Consider the following 16,691-nt stretch of genomic DNA (forward strand, 5'->3'; position numbering starts at 1 on the left):
TACTAAAGGATCCAAAACCAGACCAGGCGAGCAATAGTTTAGGAAGGTGAAGAAGAATCAAGGAGGAAATGTTTTATGAGCTTGTGGTGGCCTGAGAAACACAGCGGGTGATGTAGGCAGAGCAGGGCTCGGGCAGGAGAGCAGCGCCGCAGGGCTGAGGGGAAAGCCCCGCAGCTCCCTCTGCCAGCCCGGGTGCTGGGGAGCACGGCCCCGGTCAGCCGGAGCTGGAGCTGACGGGGGGTTTCCCTCCCGCCGAGGGTTACGGGGCCGGAACCGGAGCCGGAACCGGAGCTGGGCGGAGAAGCCTCCGCTGCCTGCCAGAGCTCCGAACCCGAGCCGCCACCGGAGCTCGGCAGTGATGTCTTCCTGGCCGAAGCCGGTGAGACTGGCCCCGGGACCGGCGCCGGGACCGGGACCATCGCCTGGGAAGAGCCGCCCGCCCCCCTCCCGTTGAACGGGCTCCGCCAGCCCGGAGCCTGCTCGCGCGCCCCGGGGCCGGCAGGGGGCGCTGCCGCCCGCTCCGGGACCGCGGCCGCCGCGGGGGGTGTGTGTGTGTGGGGGGGGGGCCGCTCCGGTCAGCCCGGGGGGAGCCAGCGCCGGAGCTGCTCCCGCAGCCGCCCCCAGCCCCGGCCCCTGCCCACGTGCCCCTCTGTGCCCCCCCGGCCCGGGGCAGCCCCGGCGGCCCCCCCGCCCCCTCCCCGGGGCAGCGGTGGCTCAGGGCAGGCGCACGAAACCCAGACCCGGGCGGGTGCCCCTCTGCAGGGGCGCTGGGGCCACCGGCGGGTGCCGGGTAAGGAGCAGAGCGAGCCAGGGCTACGGCAGCGCACGTTTATGGGGTCCGGCCTGGCGGGTCACGGGACGCAGCGACATGCTGGGCACAGAGATCGCGTAAGCTACGGGGGGAGCGGGGTCCGGGGGGGCTGGCGCTGCCTCGGCGCAGCTCAGTGCCGGAACTGCGGCACCGGGGAGGGGATGCGGATGTCCTGCCCCTTCTCCAGCCGCCGCTCGCAGTCGATCAGGTAGTTCACGCCGTCTATCACCAGCTGCACCAGCTCCACCTGCACCGGGAGCGACACGGTCTGACTCGGGGCACCCGCACCAGCGGGGCACCCGGCCGGCCCCACCGGCGCTGCCGCCCCGGCCCCGGAGCCGTCCGGGTGCCGCAGACCCGCGCACACACCGCTCCAGAACCTCCCTCCCCGGAGGCAGCTCTGCCCAGCACCCACCTCCGACTTCCCCAGCCGGTCCAGGTTGGAGATGTCGAAGACGCTGCCCGCAGCCGCGGTGTCCACGCCGCCTGTGCCACGCTTCTGCAGCCGGAGGTTCTCCAGGATCTTGGGGAAGCGGCTGTCCTGGTGCCCGGAGAAGGCGTCGGTGCGCAGGGGGACCGGCAGCAAGGGAGCCGGGGCTCTGCAGCCGCTGCTCCCCGGGCAGCCCTCCCGCCGCTCACAGCACCCCGACAGCGGGCTCGTGATCCCGAGGGAGCCCTGCCCTGGGCAGGCCCACGCTGACACCGCGTCCCCGGCCCCTCCAGCCGCGGATGCAGGGTGGGCTGGACCTTACGCTGCCTGGGGGAACCTGAGTGGGGTCCAGGGCCCGGTCCCATGCAGTCCCACCCCTCCCGTGTGGCTGGGCTCCCCGTGCCCCAGCAGACGGGGCTCCCCACAGCCCTGGCCTGGCTCCCCACAAAACTGGCCATGGTAATACCTTGCTGAGCAGTGGCAGCTTGATGTGGACCCCCGCTCGCAGCCCAGTGCCCAGGTTGGAGGGGCAGGTCAGGATGTAACCCAGCCGCTCGTTCCACATGAACTCCCAGCCTCGCTCCTGGATGAGCCGCTCCACCTGGGTGAGGGGCACAGGCAGCCGTTCAGCCCCCAGCCGGGGGGGGCCCAGCCCCTGGCATGGCCCCCCTGCCCCTCAGTGCTGCCCAGCCCCGCAGCGGCCCCGTGTGCCCCCATCCGCCTGTCCGTGGGGCTGGCACAGTGGGGGCTGGCGGGTGCTCACCTCCTTCAAGCCCCGACAGAACCGCTCGAAGACGCGCTTCATGTTGCCGCCCTTCTCCATGGAGATGACGCGCGTGTGGTCCTCCTCGTTGATCCAGATCAGGAAGGTCTTCTCGTTGTTGTGCCTAGGGACAGGGCAGCGTTCAGCTGCGACAGCGGCCGGCAGAGCCCCCGTGCCCACCCAGCCATCCATGCCAGTCCTGGCCGTGCCCCTTCTGCCCCTGCGACCATGGTACCAGTGCTGCCCCGCGGCCCTGGTGCTGTGCCTGCGCCCATGGCTGGGAGCTGCTGCCAGAGCCCAGACCAGCAGTGAGGCAGCCAGCGAGGAGATGCTGCTGGGACGGGCCAGTGTTCACCCCCGGGCGCTGCTGCAGGTGCCAGGTGCTGGCTCCAGTGCCATGGGCACAGGGAAGCGCTGCTGGGGAGGAGCAGCGTGGTACCAGCGTGGTGCCAACCCTGCCTGGGCTGGGGACAGGAGCACGGCTCCTGCACCGCGCAGGCAGCGAGGCGGCCGTGAGGCGTCGGGTGCACATTGGGAGGCTGGGGTAGGGGGTGGCTGGAGCTGGGGACCACGTGTGCTGTGGAGGCGTTTCCACGAGGCGCTGTGCCAGCGAGGGCGGCGCGGGCGGCTGCATGTGCCCGCTGTCGCTGCGGGTGCCTGGGATGCTGCGTGGGGTGTGCATGGCTGCGCAGAGATCCCGTGGGGGACCAGCAAGGTGCAATCATGGCAGGGTAAGTGTGGGGGCAGGCAGACCGTGCAGAGAGCCCAGAGGAGCGCTGGGGGTGGCCCGGGGAGCCCAAGGCAATCGCAGGGTTTTGGCAGCCTGGAGCGCGAGGTGCTGCAGGATGGTGAGAGCGGGCAGGACCGACCGCAGGGGCTGGGGCTGGCTCCAAAGCCCCACTTCCACGGAGGACGCTGTGGCTTGTGCGTGGAGCGTCTGGCTGCTGACTGCAGCGCGCAAGGGGCTGCCAGGTCAGGCGTGAGCAGGGAGAGCCCAGCTCCGCACGGCCACAGGGCCCGTGGCCACGCGCTGGGGGCTGCAGGTGGTGGTGCTGGGGCAGCCGGACGGAGCAGCAGCGTCCCCCGCCTTTCTGCCCCGCTGGCTGCCCGATGATGGGGCAAATCCTCACCAGATCCCTCGGGCGTCGGGCCAGTCCCGGGCCATTCCTGCCGCCGTCAGGAGCGGGGACACCGGCTTGTCGAAGAGGAAGTGGTCCTGGAGGGAGGCAGAGTGCGTGGGCTCACCAGGGCTGCACGGCTGGTGCCAGGGCACCCTGTCCCACCAGCCCCAGCCTGCCACGCAGGCGATGCACCACGGCTGTCCCAGGTGGGGCAAGCTTGTGGCTGTCCCCACCTGCGGGCAGGAGTCCCTGCCTGCCTGGCCAGGGAGGCAGAAGGCTGCTGGTGCACAGCCACCCCGTACCAGGGGCTGGTGGGGCACCAGCCGTGTACCACAAGCCCACCTTCCCCTGGGCATGGGCAGGGACACGGGGCAAGAGCCGGCGAGGGCCCTGAGCTGCTGGGGCTGGGTTCCACGAGCTCCATCCCCCTCTGGCTCAGGAGGGCTGAGCAGCACCGTGAGCACCCGCCGCACCGTGGGGCAGCCTCGCTGGGGATGGGGGTCCTGGTCCCACAGGACAGCAGGGATGGGAAAGGAGGATACAGCCCCCCTGAGAGGCAATGCCGCAGAAGGGGTCCAGCCCCACGGGCGCCCGGGGTGGCTGGCCGGGAGCTGCACCGACTCACGTCAATGAGCTGCTGCTGCTCCTTCTCCGTCATCTCGCTGAGGCGGTAGTACCGGCCCGCCAGGTCTCCGGTGAGGCCGTTCAGCGCCTCCACAGCCACCTTCTCCACCTCCCGCCGCTCGGCACGGGTGCAGGCCGGCGGCAGGCTCAGCCCGCGGATGCTGCGCCCGGTCCGGACCCGGGACGAGAGCACGTAGCGCTCGTCGAAGTGGCCAGACTTTATCTGGAAGAGACATGAGGCGCGGGGCACTTACGGGGTGGTGCTGGCGCTGGCAGTGGCCCTGTCCCCCGCGGCCCGGGGAAGGACCCTGGCTCACGCACCTTGGAGGCTTCCAGGTCTGTGATGTGCTTCATGGTGCGGGGGTTGTACCCGTTGTGCCGCTCCTGAATCACGGGGTCAAACAGGTCAGCAAACACCTGGAAGCAAGCGGGACGATGTGCAGCACGGCCGAGCCAGCACCCCACGAAGCCCCTGCCGTGAGCTCGGCGCAGTCCCGCTGCCAGCGTGCGGGACGTGGCAGCAGGGGGGCTGCAGAGGGTGGCCAGGGGCCACAGAGGGTGACCAGGGGCCATGGCACGTCCTGCAGTGCAATGACAAACCACGGGGCCAACGCTGCCCAGGCAAGTGGGGCTCAGGGGCAAGGGGGACAATGGCGCAGGGCTCTGGGAACGGCTGCTCTGAAGGAGCCCTGTGTCCCACAGGGACACGCTGGGGCTGGGCAGGAGGAGGTGGGCAATGACATCCCAGGCTGCTGGACGTACCACAGGTCCTGGGACTCCTCCGCCCGCTGCAGGCAGCCCGGAGAGCCCGGGGCACGGCAGGGCTGCGGCCACCACTCACCTCGTAGGTTTCTTCGTCGCCAGCCACCATGCCCACGGTCTTGATGAAGGGGTGGCCAGGGTTGTCGACACCCGTCTGGATGCACTGGTCCAGGGTCCAGCCGTTTGGGGTGGCTTTGTCGCAGAGCCTGGCGTAGATGGCTGGCGTCAGGTTGCTGGCCATGCAGTTGTTGTGTTTCCGCAGGTCGGGGTACTCAGCGCTGCGGGGGGAGAGACTGATGAGTCCTCGGGGGCCGGGGGACCCCAGCACTCGTGCCCGTGCCCCCCTGAGACCCTCAGGGCCGGTGTGGGCAGGGGAGCTCGGGGAGGGAGGTCAAGCTGCTGTGCTTGCCCGCAGCAGCACGGGCCAGCCAGGCGCAGGAGGGCAGCCCCTGCCATGGCACGGCAGGGGCGGGGAGCAGCCCGAGCTCAGGGCTGGCGTTGCCACAGGGACAAGAGTCCACGAGCAAATCTGGCCCGGCTGTTGGGGTGTGGCTCCTTATCAGCCGTGTGCCAGGGCCCTGGGCTGGGCGAGCGGCAGCAGCCACGTCAGCCACAGCCCTGCACCAGGGCACGGGCAGCTGGAGGAGCCTGGGGATGGGCTGCCAGGGCGGCCAGGCCACGGAGGGGGGTCTCGCTCCCCTTCTCCTCCCTGGGGCTGCTCCGACACCAGCCAAACGGAGGGTGGCTGCTCCGGCTGCCCAGCACCGGGCTCTGCCCGCACAGCAAGCCGTGGAGTGGGGCGTGCAGCCGGGGGGCCCTGGCATGGCTGGCCCCTGGCCCCGGCCCCTGTCCCTCTGCCCCCAGGTGCCGTGGGGCAGGAGAGCGGCTGACCCCGATCTGCATCCGGAGGGAACCGCTGCTCTGACGCAGTTTATTGTATTAGGGGGGTGCTTTCCTCTAATCATCTTAGCGCGGCCGTCTCCTGACCTCCTTCCCCCTTCAGCCAGGCTTTGTGCCTGTTCCGTGCGCGGGGGGATTGGCAGGGCAGGACCCCGACAGTGCTCTCCTTCTCCAAATCCCTCCTGCTGGGAGCTGGTGCCTCTGCTTGCCTCAGGGGCACAGGACTGGCCCTTGTCAGCCCAGGCAACCTGTCTGGTGGCTGGAGGGGTCCCACAGCCCTGGGGACGCCAGTCTCCTCTCCCAGGAGGGGCACTGCCTTGTGTGGGGTCCATGTGGGAGAAGAGGAGCAGGGGCTAGTGCAGGTCCGGGTCTGTGGGAGCAGCAGCCGCCCACCCTCCCGGTGCCCAGGGCCTGCTCCGGGCCGGGCGCCCGCACGGGGCGGTGGGCCTGGCCGTGGCGCCCAGCCCCGCGCTGCAATGCAGAGTCCTGTCGCTGCCGCCGCCTCCTCCCCTGCGTCTGCCGGCCAAGGAATGCGCGTTGGCCCTTCGCCTACGGCTTGGCTACTGCCTGTGGCTTCCTGCGCTTTGCAGAGCGTCCGCCGTGCCTGCGTGGGACCCGCCTGGCAGCGGCACGTCCCTGCCCACGCCTCCCTGGGGGGTGCCCGTGCCCCCCAGCGTGGCCCTTTGCGCTGGGGTGCCCCTGATGAGCAGCTACCGAGTGCCGCCCGGATCCCTCAAGGCTGTTGCCAACGTCTCTCGTTATTTAACTTCAAAACTAGAGGAGCAAAATCCGCAGGTGGGTGGGCTCACCCCTACCGAGCACGATGCTGCGGCTCACCCCCGGGGCTCTGCCCAGGCTCCTTCCAAGTGTCAGCACCGTCACAAAACCCTTCCCAGCCGAACAGGAAGCTCATTTTAGAGCTTCTCAGCCACATCCCCTTGATTTCACCCCCTCCTACAGACTCCCCTCAGCCCCCTCCTTCCCATGGATGCTGCCTGGCTGCTCCTCCAGCCCCGTCCTTGTTTTCAGCACCAACACTCTGACCCGCTGGTTCTCCCCAGGCACCGATCCTGCTGCAGCAACGCCTTTGCAGCACGGCCAGCCTGGCCCCTGCCCTGGCCACAACAGGGGCACAGCCGGTGCTCTGTGTGCGCACGGGGACACTTGTGTGTCCAGGTTTAGCGGGGACAGGCCAGCTCTCCCCGAGCCCCCGTGCCCTTGCCTGCAGGAGCCTTTCTCACGCCAGCCAGCAGGTCTCACAGGTCCTGCTGTGCTTCCCTCCCCATCCTCACTCAGTGAAGACCTGATGTCTGTGGCCCTGCAGTTGTTCATCCAGCCCTCTTGGGAGGCGAATAAACAATAGCATCCAGCCTTCATCGTTCTTTGAATTCGCTCCATTGTTGTCCCCTCGTTTCTGCGGCCCGACCCAGCACGTCTGAGCCCCCGCGCCAGCTCGCAGCCCACAGCTTTCTGCACGAGCCGGGCGCTCAGCCTGCAATGCAGCGCAGCGCCGCGCTCTAACCGCTCGCTGTTTGCTGCAGGGATCGCGGCAGCCGCCTGTGTCTGGAGCAGGAACGTGCTGCCTGCTTCCCCACTCCACTGCTTCCCCATGCGCAGTCTCTGCTGGCATCAGGATGGGGAGGAAAACCCACTCCTGCTTTCCTGACCTGCCTCTGAGCTGTGCCAGGCCAGCAGCCAGTGCCAGTGCAAGGCAGAAGGACCGGCTGGTGGCCACCCTGTCCCTCTCCTCTCCCAGTCCTTGTGAGGCACAGGCAGCTCCTGCCTCCAGCCCCCATCCTGCACCTTGGCCCTCCACACTCCCCAGGGCCAGGGAGCGTGTCACTGGGCAGGACCTGCCTCCACCTCTGCCTGGCCTCGAGGCCCGGCTTCCTTATTGCCCCGGCGAGCGGTGGCGAGTGGAATGGTGGTGACGCCTTGGCCCACACCAGCGAAGCCCTCCGGCCCTCCTGGGGCCCGCTGGGCTCCCCGGAGCAGCACTTGGCAAAGAGCACTTCGAAGGGGGAGTGACACAAGACCTTCTGTGCTAGAGCTTGAACCTTAGCACCGCGCTGCAGCTGTGACACTAATCTGGCTTACGAGATCAGGCGCAGGTTGTGTAAATAGGGCCAGCGGCGCCTGCAGAGCCAGCATTACCCCAAAAGTACCCTTAAGCCAGGCCGCGGCCGTGCATGCGCCCGGCTCAGCCCCGTGCCCACCTCCCAGGAGTCCTGATTGCACATCTCAGGGCTCCTCTTCACCCAAAACTTGCCCGCAGGCTGGGGGCTGCCTGCTCAGCACCGCCGGCCCCTCCAGTGCCCCCTTTAAAACTGCCCCTGAGATGGAAGAGCGAGCAGCCTGCCAGAAACCTTTTCTTTCAGACAGAGAAGTCCCTGTCCCGACGGCAGGCAGGTACAGCCCGATGGGGTCGGGCCAGGGGCTGCCGCCAGCCCCAGGGCTGCCGGGGAGCCTCTGTCCCAGCCCCGACACCGGCTCTTGCTGACCGAGCTCCCGGGTGCTGCGCCAGGAGGAGAAACGGGCCCTTTTGCTCCGTCCTGTTCCCACCAGGACGTTGGCGAGTCTTCCCGGCTCCCCGGCAACGGGGCCGAGCCGGGCTACGGCCTCACCCGTGCCGGCTGTCCCTCCGGGCTGCCCCATCTCCCCGGCAGACCCCAGCCCATCCTCCCCGGCAGCCCGGAAGGTGCCCCCAGACCCCAGCCCCGCAGCGGCTGGGCCCGGTGCTCTGCGGCCGCCCCAGCCCGGGCCCCCGCCGGAGCGGACGCTGGCGCCCGGAGCCGGCTGCGGGCCCCGGGGGTGCGCCCGGGGAGGCTCCCGCAGCCCGCTCGGCCCCGGCCCCGCGGGAGGGCCCAGCCGGGCAGGGTGCGGAGGCCCGTCCGCGGCGGCTCCGGTGCCCTTGGGCGCGGGGACGGCGGGGCCCGCGGCGCCGGTGGCCGGCGGCCCGCTGCGGGGCGGCTCCGTCCAACGCGGCCGAGCCCCCGCCGCCGCCCGGCGCCCCGGTGACCCCCGCTCGTGGCCGAGCAGCGCCCGCGCCGCCGCCCCGGGACCCCCGCCCCGGCTGGAGCTCGAGGCAGCCCCGCGCCCGCCCCGGTGCCGGGGGACCGGCCCCCGCCCGCTCCCCCCGCACGTGCGCCCCCGCCGCCCGCGCCCCGTACCTGGGAGGGTAGCGCCGCCGCTGCCGGTCGCCCGCGCTGACCGTGTCCCGGGCGAGCAGGAAGCCGGCGGCGAGGGAGCCGGCGCCCACCATGGCCAGGAGCCCGGCGGAGCGGCGGGCGGAGAGCGCGCGAGCGAAGGTGCTGGCCATCGCGGTGCGACGGGGCCGGGAGGCGGACGGGAACGGGAACGGCGATGGGAATGGGCACGGCGGCAGCGGCAGGGTGCGCGGCGGGCGAGGAGCGGCCGGGCACGAAGGGGCCGCAACGGCACCGCCACCTGCTCCGCGCCCCGCCCCGCCCCGCCCCGCGCCGGGGCCGCGCCGCCTTCAGCACCGCGCGCCGGACAGCGCCGGCTCGGTGCGGGCGGGCACGGCGCAGCACGGCACCGCGGCGGCGAGGATGCGGCCGGGCCAAGTCCGCGCACCTGGAGCCGGGAGCGGCGGACGCGGCTCCCCAACGGCCCGGAGCCGAGTGTGGAACGCAGCTCGGGATGGGTCGCGGGGCCGTTGTCGTCCTGGATACGGCGGGGCGGGGGCGACCCGCGCGCCGCGGTCGCCGTGGTAACGCGGACTCGGCGGCGCTGCCGGCTCCCGGCGCGGGGCCCGCGCCCCACGTGCGCGCGGCACGCCCGCCCGCGCAGCACCGCCCGCCGCCGCCGCCAGGGGCCGCCACGCCGTGCGCGCTGGGGCCCGGCCGGCCCGCCCCCCCTCCCCGCCCATTGGCTGGTTGCGGCCGTCAGCAGGTCGTGATTGGCCGGCGGCAGCGCCGGCAGCGCAGGGTGCGCTCGGAGGCCGCAGGTGAGCGGAGGGAAATGGCGGCGCCCGGCGTGGCGCCCCCTGCTGCCGCCGGCGGGGCGCCGGGGCGTCCCCGGGGCGCCGGGCCCGGGCCTGCGGCTGGGGCGGGGGGAGGCGGCGCCGGGCCAGGGCAGGGAGGCGAAGGGGGCGGCAGGCTGCGCCGCTACTGGGCCCGGCCCGGCTCGTCGGCGACTGTCGGGGAGCGCCGGGTAGGTGGCGGCGGCGGCGCCCTGGCGAGGCGGGGCCCGGCTCCCCGGCGCGGGGCTGCCGCGGCCAGCCCGGCCCGCCTGCTCCCCGCCACCCGCTCGGGTCTCTCGGGCCCGGGGCGCCCGGCCTCCCGCGGCGCGGCCCGCCCGCCGGCACGGAGCGCGGGAGCGGCCGCTCGGCGGAGGGCGCGGCGGGCCCTGCCCGGGAGTGGCGGCGGGCGGGGCCCGGCCCTGCCACGGCTGAGCGGGCCCGGCGGCCCCTCGCGGCCGCTGCGGGGGGGAGCGGGGGCCCGCCAGGCCGCCGCGGGTGGCCCGTCCGCGTCGGTGCCCCCGGCCCAGCGGCGCCGGTGCGGCCCCTCGGCGCTGGGGCGGCTCCGGGGGCCGGGCTGCTCGCGGCCGCGCCGCTCTGCTCGGGCCGGGCGCCGGAGCTGCCCCGGAGGAGGAGCCGCCGCGCTGCTCCCCCGGGGCCGCTCCCCCGGGGCTGCTGTCGCGCCGGGCAGGCTCCGGGAGGGCGCCGGGGCCGGGCGGGCGGGGGTTTGTGCCTGGGTTGTGAGGGCAGGGTGGAGCGGCAGCGGTTCCTCCGTTAATAAACCTTTATTGACAGTTACAGTCCCAGAGAAATTCTGATGCTGTGACGTTTCACGCTTAACAATCTCATAAATCTCATTTAAAAGTCTCATTAAAAACAATCTGCTGGGACAAGAATTGATCTCGCTGCTACCGCAGCTTTGTGAGCAACACACCACCTGCTCAGAGGTAGGAGTGATAAACCAAGAGGTTTTTACTAAGTTTGCAAGCGGCGTGGTCTAGCAGGAGGAGCGGCTGGTCAGGAAACACGAGATGTTCCCGCCGTCGCTGTGCTCTGTCTGGGTCTGAAGGTGCTGGTAGATCTGGAGTTACCGAAAGCGCTGCTCAAACCTGTGCGTTCGGAAGCTTGACTTCAGCTTCCTGGTTGTGAACGCACTGAACTTGTGTGTTACTAGAACATGGGGAGCTTTCTTGATACACCAAGTCCAAATAGCTTTTAATTATTAACTCTGGAATAGGTGTTCTTTTTCTTCTGAAGCAATTAAGCCTCTATGATAAGAGTACAGCTTTCACCTTTTGTATGTAAGTACGTAATTAACCTTAATACAAATAGCCCTTGTGACAGTGGGAGTAACTCTTTGGGCAAAGGTACTGCACCGATCAAGGCCTGAACTTTCAGGGTTGGGGTTTTTTTGTTTGCTCCGGTTGGTTGGTTGTTCTTAGCGCCCATGGCAGTTTCAGGTAGTTCAACAAGACATTGCGAGCGTTAGTATTTTAAAACGCCAGCTATGTGTATTCTTAAAGGTTACGATCCCGCAGGTACCTGACCTGGCTGAAGTCAGGCTGTGGCTCTATAACCTAAGCCCCCCTTGCAGCCCGCCTGCGCGCAGCGGTGCCCTGTACTCCGCGGGCCTCCCCCGGGTGCACGGCCTGGTCTCCACTCCTGGAGCTGCCTCTACTGCTGCCTGTGGCTGCTGCCCCCAGCGACGTGATTGGCCTCGGTTGGTTGCTGCGGTCCTTGTCCTTCAGCCCCCCACCACAGGGACTGCGCTTTCGAATCGTGCATCTGCACCTGTAGCAGGCTTTGTTTAAAAACCAAAATGAAACAAAAACCCAACACCCAAACCCACTGGTTTAGTGGTTAATGCCACACTGAGTACAAAGTTAATACAAGACCTGATCATACCTTCTTCTGTCTTACATTTCTGGTGCCTCAGAAGTGGGGCACAAAGAATAGGTCTCTACTCTGTGAACATCCTTATCTGAACAGCACCAGAACGGTCTGCTGGGCAACCAGGGAACAACTTACAGTCTCATTTCTTATTGCTAATACCGGGCAGTCTAGGGAGCTGAATTAGTCCCAGGACACAGAGGCAAGGTCCACATCTCAGTGTCAGGTCGTGTGTCAGCAGCTTCTGATTGCCGTTAGGTGATTGCGGTAGCCTGTGGTGTGATTGTGTAGCGGATCATAGCTGCCCTTCTTGGAAGAGCGTGCAAGAATGTCTTTAGCTGCAGTGGCTGGTGTGTACTTCCTCGTATATCTGTGGTGGGGCTGGCAAGCCTGAGTATTCCGTACTCAAAGCCGGATCCATCTTTACCTTTTTTGCGTGTGTGCCAGAGCCATGTTAATGGTTTTGTCTCTCTCGGACAATACAGCCAGCAGCATTAACTCAACCCTTAATTTTCTTGCTGTGACTAGTGAAAGGTGAGACCCGTAGCGCTCTCGGCAGGTGGGGACTGGTCTGAACATACGGCCTCTGGGAGCAGTTAGCTCAGGAAGCAGGGGGAGGGATGCAGAGCCGTCAGCACGGCGTGCTGTCGGTGCCTCTCGCAGCTCCAGGTTTGCAGAAGAGGAGCAGCGGTGCGGCGGTGGTGTGGGCTGAGCGCCGCACAGGAGCCTCGCTGGTACCGTTTCTGTAAGGGCAGTTGCCACCCTCCTGGCACGTGAACTCTTTGACAGCCCAGCACTAGAGCTGCTTCAGGCGTGGTGGCATTAGCCTTTGATAGCAGAACAGAGCTCCCTTTACGAGCAACAGCCTGCCCGAGTTTTAGATGCCTTAGTTATGCCTGTAGCTAAAAGTTGTGTTTCATCAAGAGTCTGCAGTCTCTCTCGGTATAAATCTAGTCACATAAGGGATCTACTTTAAAGAGAAACATGATAAAGGTTTCGGTTATACCCTCTCCCTTTCCCCACACCAGAAACAACCTGAGGCTTTCCCTGGTAACACCAACGGGATGCGTGATGTGTCAGTGGCCATCGGCTTCAGCAGGGCTCTAGGTTTTCACCGGGTCCGAGCATGGCATGTCGTGGCCTCTAGAAATAGCTACAGAGCAAGGCAGAGGCTTTTTTCTGGGATAGGAGCAGGAATCTTGAGAACTCGTTGCTTTCTTAGTTCTTAGGGCAAAGGTTTTCCTGCTGCTTGATCTGTTTTTTCCAGGAGGGAGGGGAGAGTAAGCGATTGGAGAAAACAACCCTCCTCCTCTTCTTGCATGGTTTACTTCATTAAATCATCAGCCATCGAGCCGATAGTGTACTTGCTAAGGTCTCGTTCTGCACTGGCGTGCTGAGGCAGCAGGGCACAGGGATGAAGATGGTTCCTGAGCACGTCGGGGATCCTGCGCTTGTCCTCGCGTGGAAATGGTAGGGCTACGTGGAGCACAGGGGGAGATGCTGCGTAGCTGGGTCTGCCAGCGCTGTCGCTCCCACGGGCAGAGAGCACTGATGGTGAATCCCAGCTCTGGCGCTCGCTGATTGGGACGCTTCTTGCGCTGGGTGTGCGCTGTGCCTCGAGGTTTGCGTGGGCGCAGGCGGCACGGGGCTCGGTGCCCAAGCAAAGACCATGGTGAGCTGGGAGCTGGGCGGAGGAGATGGTCCTTGGTGCGGTAGGTGCAAAGTCTGGGCTCGCTGTGCCACCGCTCTGGTTGGTGTTGGCTCCCCCGGTAGATCTGGCTCGTTAGCTGAGGGGCTTGCTGTCGAACCGGTGCCGGTGGCGCGGCCACGGGACCGTACCCAGAGCGCTTCTGCTCTTGTGCTTTCTCTGAGAGCTTGTCCTGTTACATCTCGTGTCCTTTCTGGGGGCGTGCACAGCCTTTCTGCCTGGAGGCATGCTTTATTTTTGCTCTTATTTCCAAGGGAATTTCACAAGCAGCTGGATTGCTCTCTGTGTGTGCGTGTATTTCTTTTGCCCATTCCCACCCTGCTCGCACGGATTAAGGCAATCTCCCTCCTTTGTTCTTGGCGAGGGCGTTCTCACCGTGCTGGCAGCAGGCTGGTGGCGTTTGGATGTGCCTCCTCTGCTCTGTGAAGAAGAGCTGCCAGAGGACTGGGCACTGACAGCCCTGTGTGGCAGTGTAGTCTCCTGCGGTGTGCTGGCGGTAAGGGAAAGCGTGCTCAAAGAGGAGGAAACACAGTAACTCCCGTCTGGGGGTGCTGGACATCATGTGAGAGCACGAGAAGCAGCGGTAGAGAGTGTCTCACGTCCATTTTTAGGAAGTACTTGGTAACGTGAGGTGTTCACAACGTCCCCGTCTCAAGGCTGCACGCACTTACGTGGGAGGAGTGCTTTTCATCACTTTGTAGTTGGGGAAAGCACGGTAAAGGGCAACGGCTTGACATTTACGTGTGTGCAGCTATGGTCAGGGGTGAACAGCTGTGTCCTTGGTGTGTACGGGTCACGCGTCCTGTGCGTTCAAACTCTGTCTCTTCTGCGGCAGACAGTGCTGCTGTAGGTGACAGGGCACGACACGCTCCTTTCCTGGCGTTCATAAAGCACAGCTCGTGTCCCGGTGATGGGCTGCTGCGGTCAGAGTAAATCGGAGCCAGCCTGCAAACCCAGAAGCCTGATCTGCAACCCAGACTGCTGCTGATGCTTCCTCTGTGTCCTCTTTCCCTGCCAAAGAGTTGTCACTTCTTCCTTTTCCCTCCTCCCCGCGGACTCATGCACCTTTCCATCTGGTCTCTCTGTTACTGTAGGTCTTCTTGAGCTGAAAGGATGAAAATTGGCGATTGGAAGGTCACCGTCACTGTCCTAAGCTTCATCCTAACTTCTGGAGTCCCAGTTGATGTCTTTGGGTGTACGAGCCTGCAGGAGTGTCCGCTGTCCCCTTCCATGATTTAAACAGCAGCGTGGAGCATGCATCATTGTAAGGTTTATGGGATTTCAGCGCTGGCAGTGGCACTGTCCCTTTCCCAGTTGGTACAAAGGGTTAATTGCACAATGGAGCTGCCTGTCTGAAATGGTCCTGAGTCCCAGGTCCCCTCCCACCCCCAGGGTCTCTTCCTACTCCCTCCTCTTGCGCTGGGCAGCACGTCCCTGGGCTCCACATCAGTCCCTGCCCTCCCCACTGTCACCCGCTTCCAGTGGCGCAGCCGGCCCCCGGCTCGCCCTGCATCTGACCTTCTCTGTGATTCCAGAGCGGGATGGTTGGCCACCGCAGCTGCAATGTCGTCCCTGACGACCTCCAGTGAGGGCGAGAACTCCACTCCCAGGTTTGTTGTCGGTTCCAGGGATGATGAGACAGACTTGCTGGGATCAAACATGAAGAGAGACGAAACAGATTTCTTTGAAGACGATGAAGAGGAGGAGTCGGTAAGGAGGTCCCGGCGTTCTGGCTCGGAGCATCTGTGCCGAATTCCCGGGTCTCAGCCGGGGTTTGCGCGGCTGCTGCTGAGGCCGCAGGCACTCGGGACTTCAGGGGACGTGGCACCAGGCTGTGGGGAACAGCAGCGTCCTTTCTGACGGGACGTGTTGCATTGTGCTGCTGTGCTTGTTGCCTCGTGCTGCAGTCGGTCCTAGCCTTTTCGCTTGCAGGTCTTTCAGGTACAATAGCGGATTTCTTTGTCCTAGCAACTTAACCCTGGCACTTGTAAGCCTTTCTGTTTCACCAGGGAAACATTTGAGGAAAACTCTGGGAACTGTGAAAAGGGCAAAGGTGTATCTGCAGAAAGGAAGCATTTATTCTTTTCTGTAACCTCCAGGAACAGGATGCAGAAAGGAGAATGATCTCCAGCTCCTGACTGCTTTTGTCCCCTGTTCAGAGTTATATTAAATGTTACATTTGCTGTTCTGCACATGGGTCTTGGGTGCTGCAGGGACATTGCAGCTGACTGTGTGAATTGCTGAGACCATACACCAGTGCAGTGGTCGTTTCCATTGCCTCTGTACCCCGAGTCTTCATGGCAAGTGGATTGTTGACCTAGGAGCCCACACGGGCTTCCTTCAAACCTACGCAGTGTTGTGTACCTTGATGCTCAGTGAGGAGCTATTTATCAGGTGTGGTGAAGGATTTGGAACCCCTTTCACTTCCCAGATGTTGTTTGTGCTGTGGCACCTTGGCTTTGCAAGTCAGTGCTGTAACTTCTAAAGTCTCAGCTCACAGTTTGAAGCCACAGTTGTTTGTGCTGGGTAACCCACAGTCCTGTGTGTATCACTTCAGATGATCTCACTGGGTTTAATCTTGCCTGAGCCAGAGTTAATGTGTCAGGAAAACATCCAGTCTGGGGTTTCTAGATGGTGACGGAAAGTCCACCACAGACCTTAGCCTGTTCCTCTGTGGTGACCAATGCTTTCTGAATGCACACCTTCTCTCTTGACTCACGCACCTTAACTTTGTCCCACTGGATCTTGTTGTAGCTGTGTCAGATATATGGAAGAGCACTTGCTACTGTTTCTCTTCTGCTCATGGCTATTTACTGTTGTCATCTCCCCTTCATTTTCTCTCAGATAAGACAGATTGAGCTCCTGGACTTTTTTGCTATAAAACATTTGCGGCTCTTCTCTGAGCCTGCCTAAGTCCACCAGCTGTCTTGGTGAGTTATGGGCCAGAGAACATGATGTGGGATTCCAGTCCCTGCTGCTTGTTCAGACACCAGATATTTATTTCCGACCTTAGCATTGGTGCCCAGTAAAAGGAGGTGGAACATACTACCTGGCAAAGAAGCGGTGGTTTTGAGCTGCTCCTTAGTGATGTCCCCAGTGGACTGTAGTGGGGGCTGGAAGTGTGTATGGGTTTGAGTCTAGCAAGAGCTGTGAGTGCACAAGGTTGGAAGAAATCCCTTGTTTGTTCTGCATTGCTGCATCGCTACACTGTTACAGTTTAAATTCAGTAGAGTGGTTGACCCTGTACTAAACTGATCTCTGTCTTCCCTTAGCCACCTGAGCGGCAGATTGTGGTTGGAATCTGTGCCATGACCAAAAAGTCCAAGTCAAAGCCCATGACACAGATTCTGGAGCGTCTGTGCAAGTTTGAGTATATCACAGTGGTGATTATGGGGGAAGATGTTATTCTGAATGAACCGGTGGAGAACTGGCCCTCTTGTGACTGCCTCATATCGTTCCACTCCAAAGGTAGGAAGTCTGTGGCAGGCCTTGGCCTACTTGAGATCTGGGCAAGGGAGCTTCCCCTCATTCTTCCCCCCCTGTATTTCAGGATTCCCCCTGGATAAAGCAGTTGCTTATGCCAAGCTGTGCAAGCCATTTCTGATTAATGACCTTGATATGCAGTATTATATCCAGGACAGGTAGGTGTCTGTGATCCACTGGAGCCCCTTCCCTCTTCCTTTGCCTGATTCCTCTCCTCAGC

The 16,691-nt window shown here is 64.5% G+C and overlaps 2 protein-coding genes across 12 annotated transcripts in view; one reads left to right on the top strand and one right to left on the bottom strand.

The window, feature by feature from the left end:
• Positions 1-902: 902 nt before the first annotated feature.
• Positions 903-8,730, bottom strand: CKMT1A (creatine kinase, mitochondrial 1A). Its single transcript, XM_068410437.1, has 9 exons — positions 8,582-8,730; positions 4,591-4,789; positions 4,071-4,166; positions 3,751-3,972; positions 3,135-3,220; positions 2,005-2,128; positions 1,708-1,842; positions 1,227-1,352; positions 903-1,058 (listed from the first exon to the last, which is right to left on the bottom strand). The coding sequence occupies exons 1-9, from the start codon at positions 8,728-8,730 to the stop codon at positions 942-944; spliced, it is 1,254 nt and encodes a 417-aa protein (XP_068266538.1). The 3' UTR covers positions 903-941.
• A 610-nt stretch (positions 8,731-9,340) lies between these two features.
• PPIP5K1 (diphosphoinositol pentakisphosphate kinase 1) overlaps positions 9,341-16,691 on the top strand; it is a 46,856-nt gene continuing 39,505 nt past the window's right edge. For 7 of the 11 annotated variants that reach the window (XM_068410962.1, XM_068410967.1, XM_068410972.1 and 4 more), the window contains exons 1-5: positions 9,341-9,378; positions 14,083-14,252; positions 14,524-14,698; positions 16,261-16,456; positions 16,539-16,629. In XM_068410962.1, coding sequence (XP_068267063.1) covers positions 14,552-14,698; positions 16,261-16,456; positions 16,539-16,629 — 434 coding nt within the window. In that variant the 5' untranslated portion in view covers positions 9,341-9,378; positions 14,083-14,252; positions 14,524-14,551. Of the gene's footprint in view, positions 9,379-9,503; positions 9,585-10,316; positions 10,338-13,830; positions 14,253-14,523; positions 14,699-16,260; positions 16,457-16,538; positions 16,630-16,691 lie in introns of those variants that run through there. The other 4 variants (XM_068410968.1, XM_068410963.1, XM_068410965.1 and 1 more) reach the window with 4 other exon arrangements.

Source organism: Nyctibius grandis, chromosome 11 (genome assembly GCF_013368605.1).
Source record: "Nyctibius grandis isolate bNycGra1 chromosome 11, bNycGra1.pri, whole genome shotgun sequence".
NCBI classification, from domain to species: Eukaryota; Metazoa; Chordata; class Aves; order Nyctibiiformes; family Nyctibiidae; genus Nyctibius; species Nyctibius grandis.

Bases quoted from the DNA above. Each gene is read 5' to 3' on its own strand.
- CKMT1A (XM_068410437.1), bottom strand. From the start codon at position 8,730: ATGGCCAGCACCTTCGCTCGCGCGCTCTCCGCCCGCCGCTCCGCCGGG. The intron at 2,129-3,134 runs GTGAGGATTTGC...CCCTGTCCCTAG, and splicing joins CCCGACGCCCGAGGGATCTG to GCACAACAACGAGAAGACCT. The intron at 1,843-2,004 runs GTGAGCACCCGC...CCCCTCACCCAG, and splicing joins TCTGTCGGGGCTTGAAGGAG to GTGGAGCGGCTCATCCAGGA.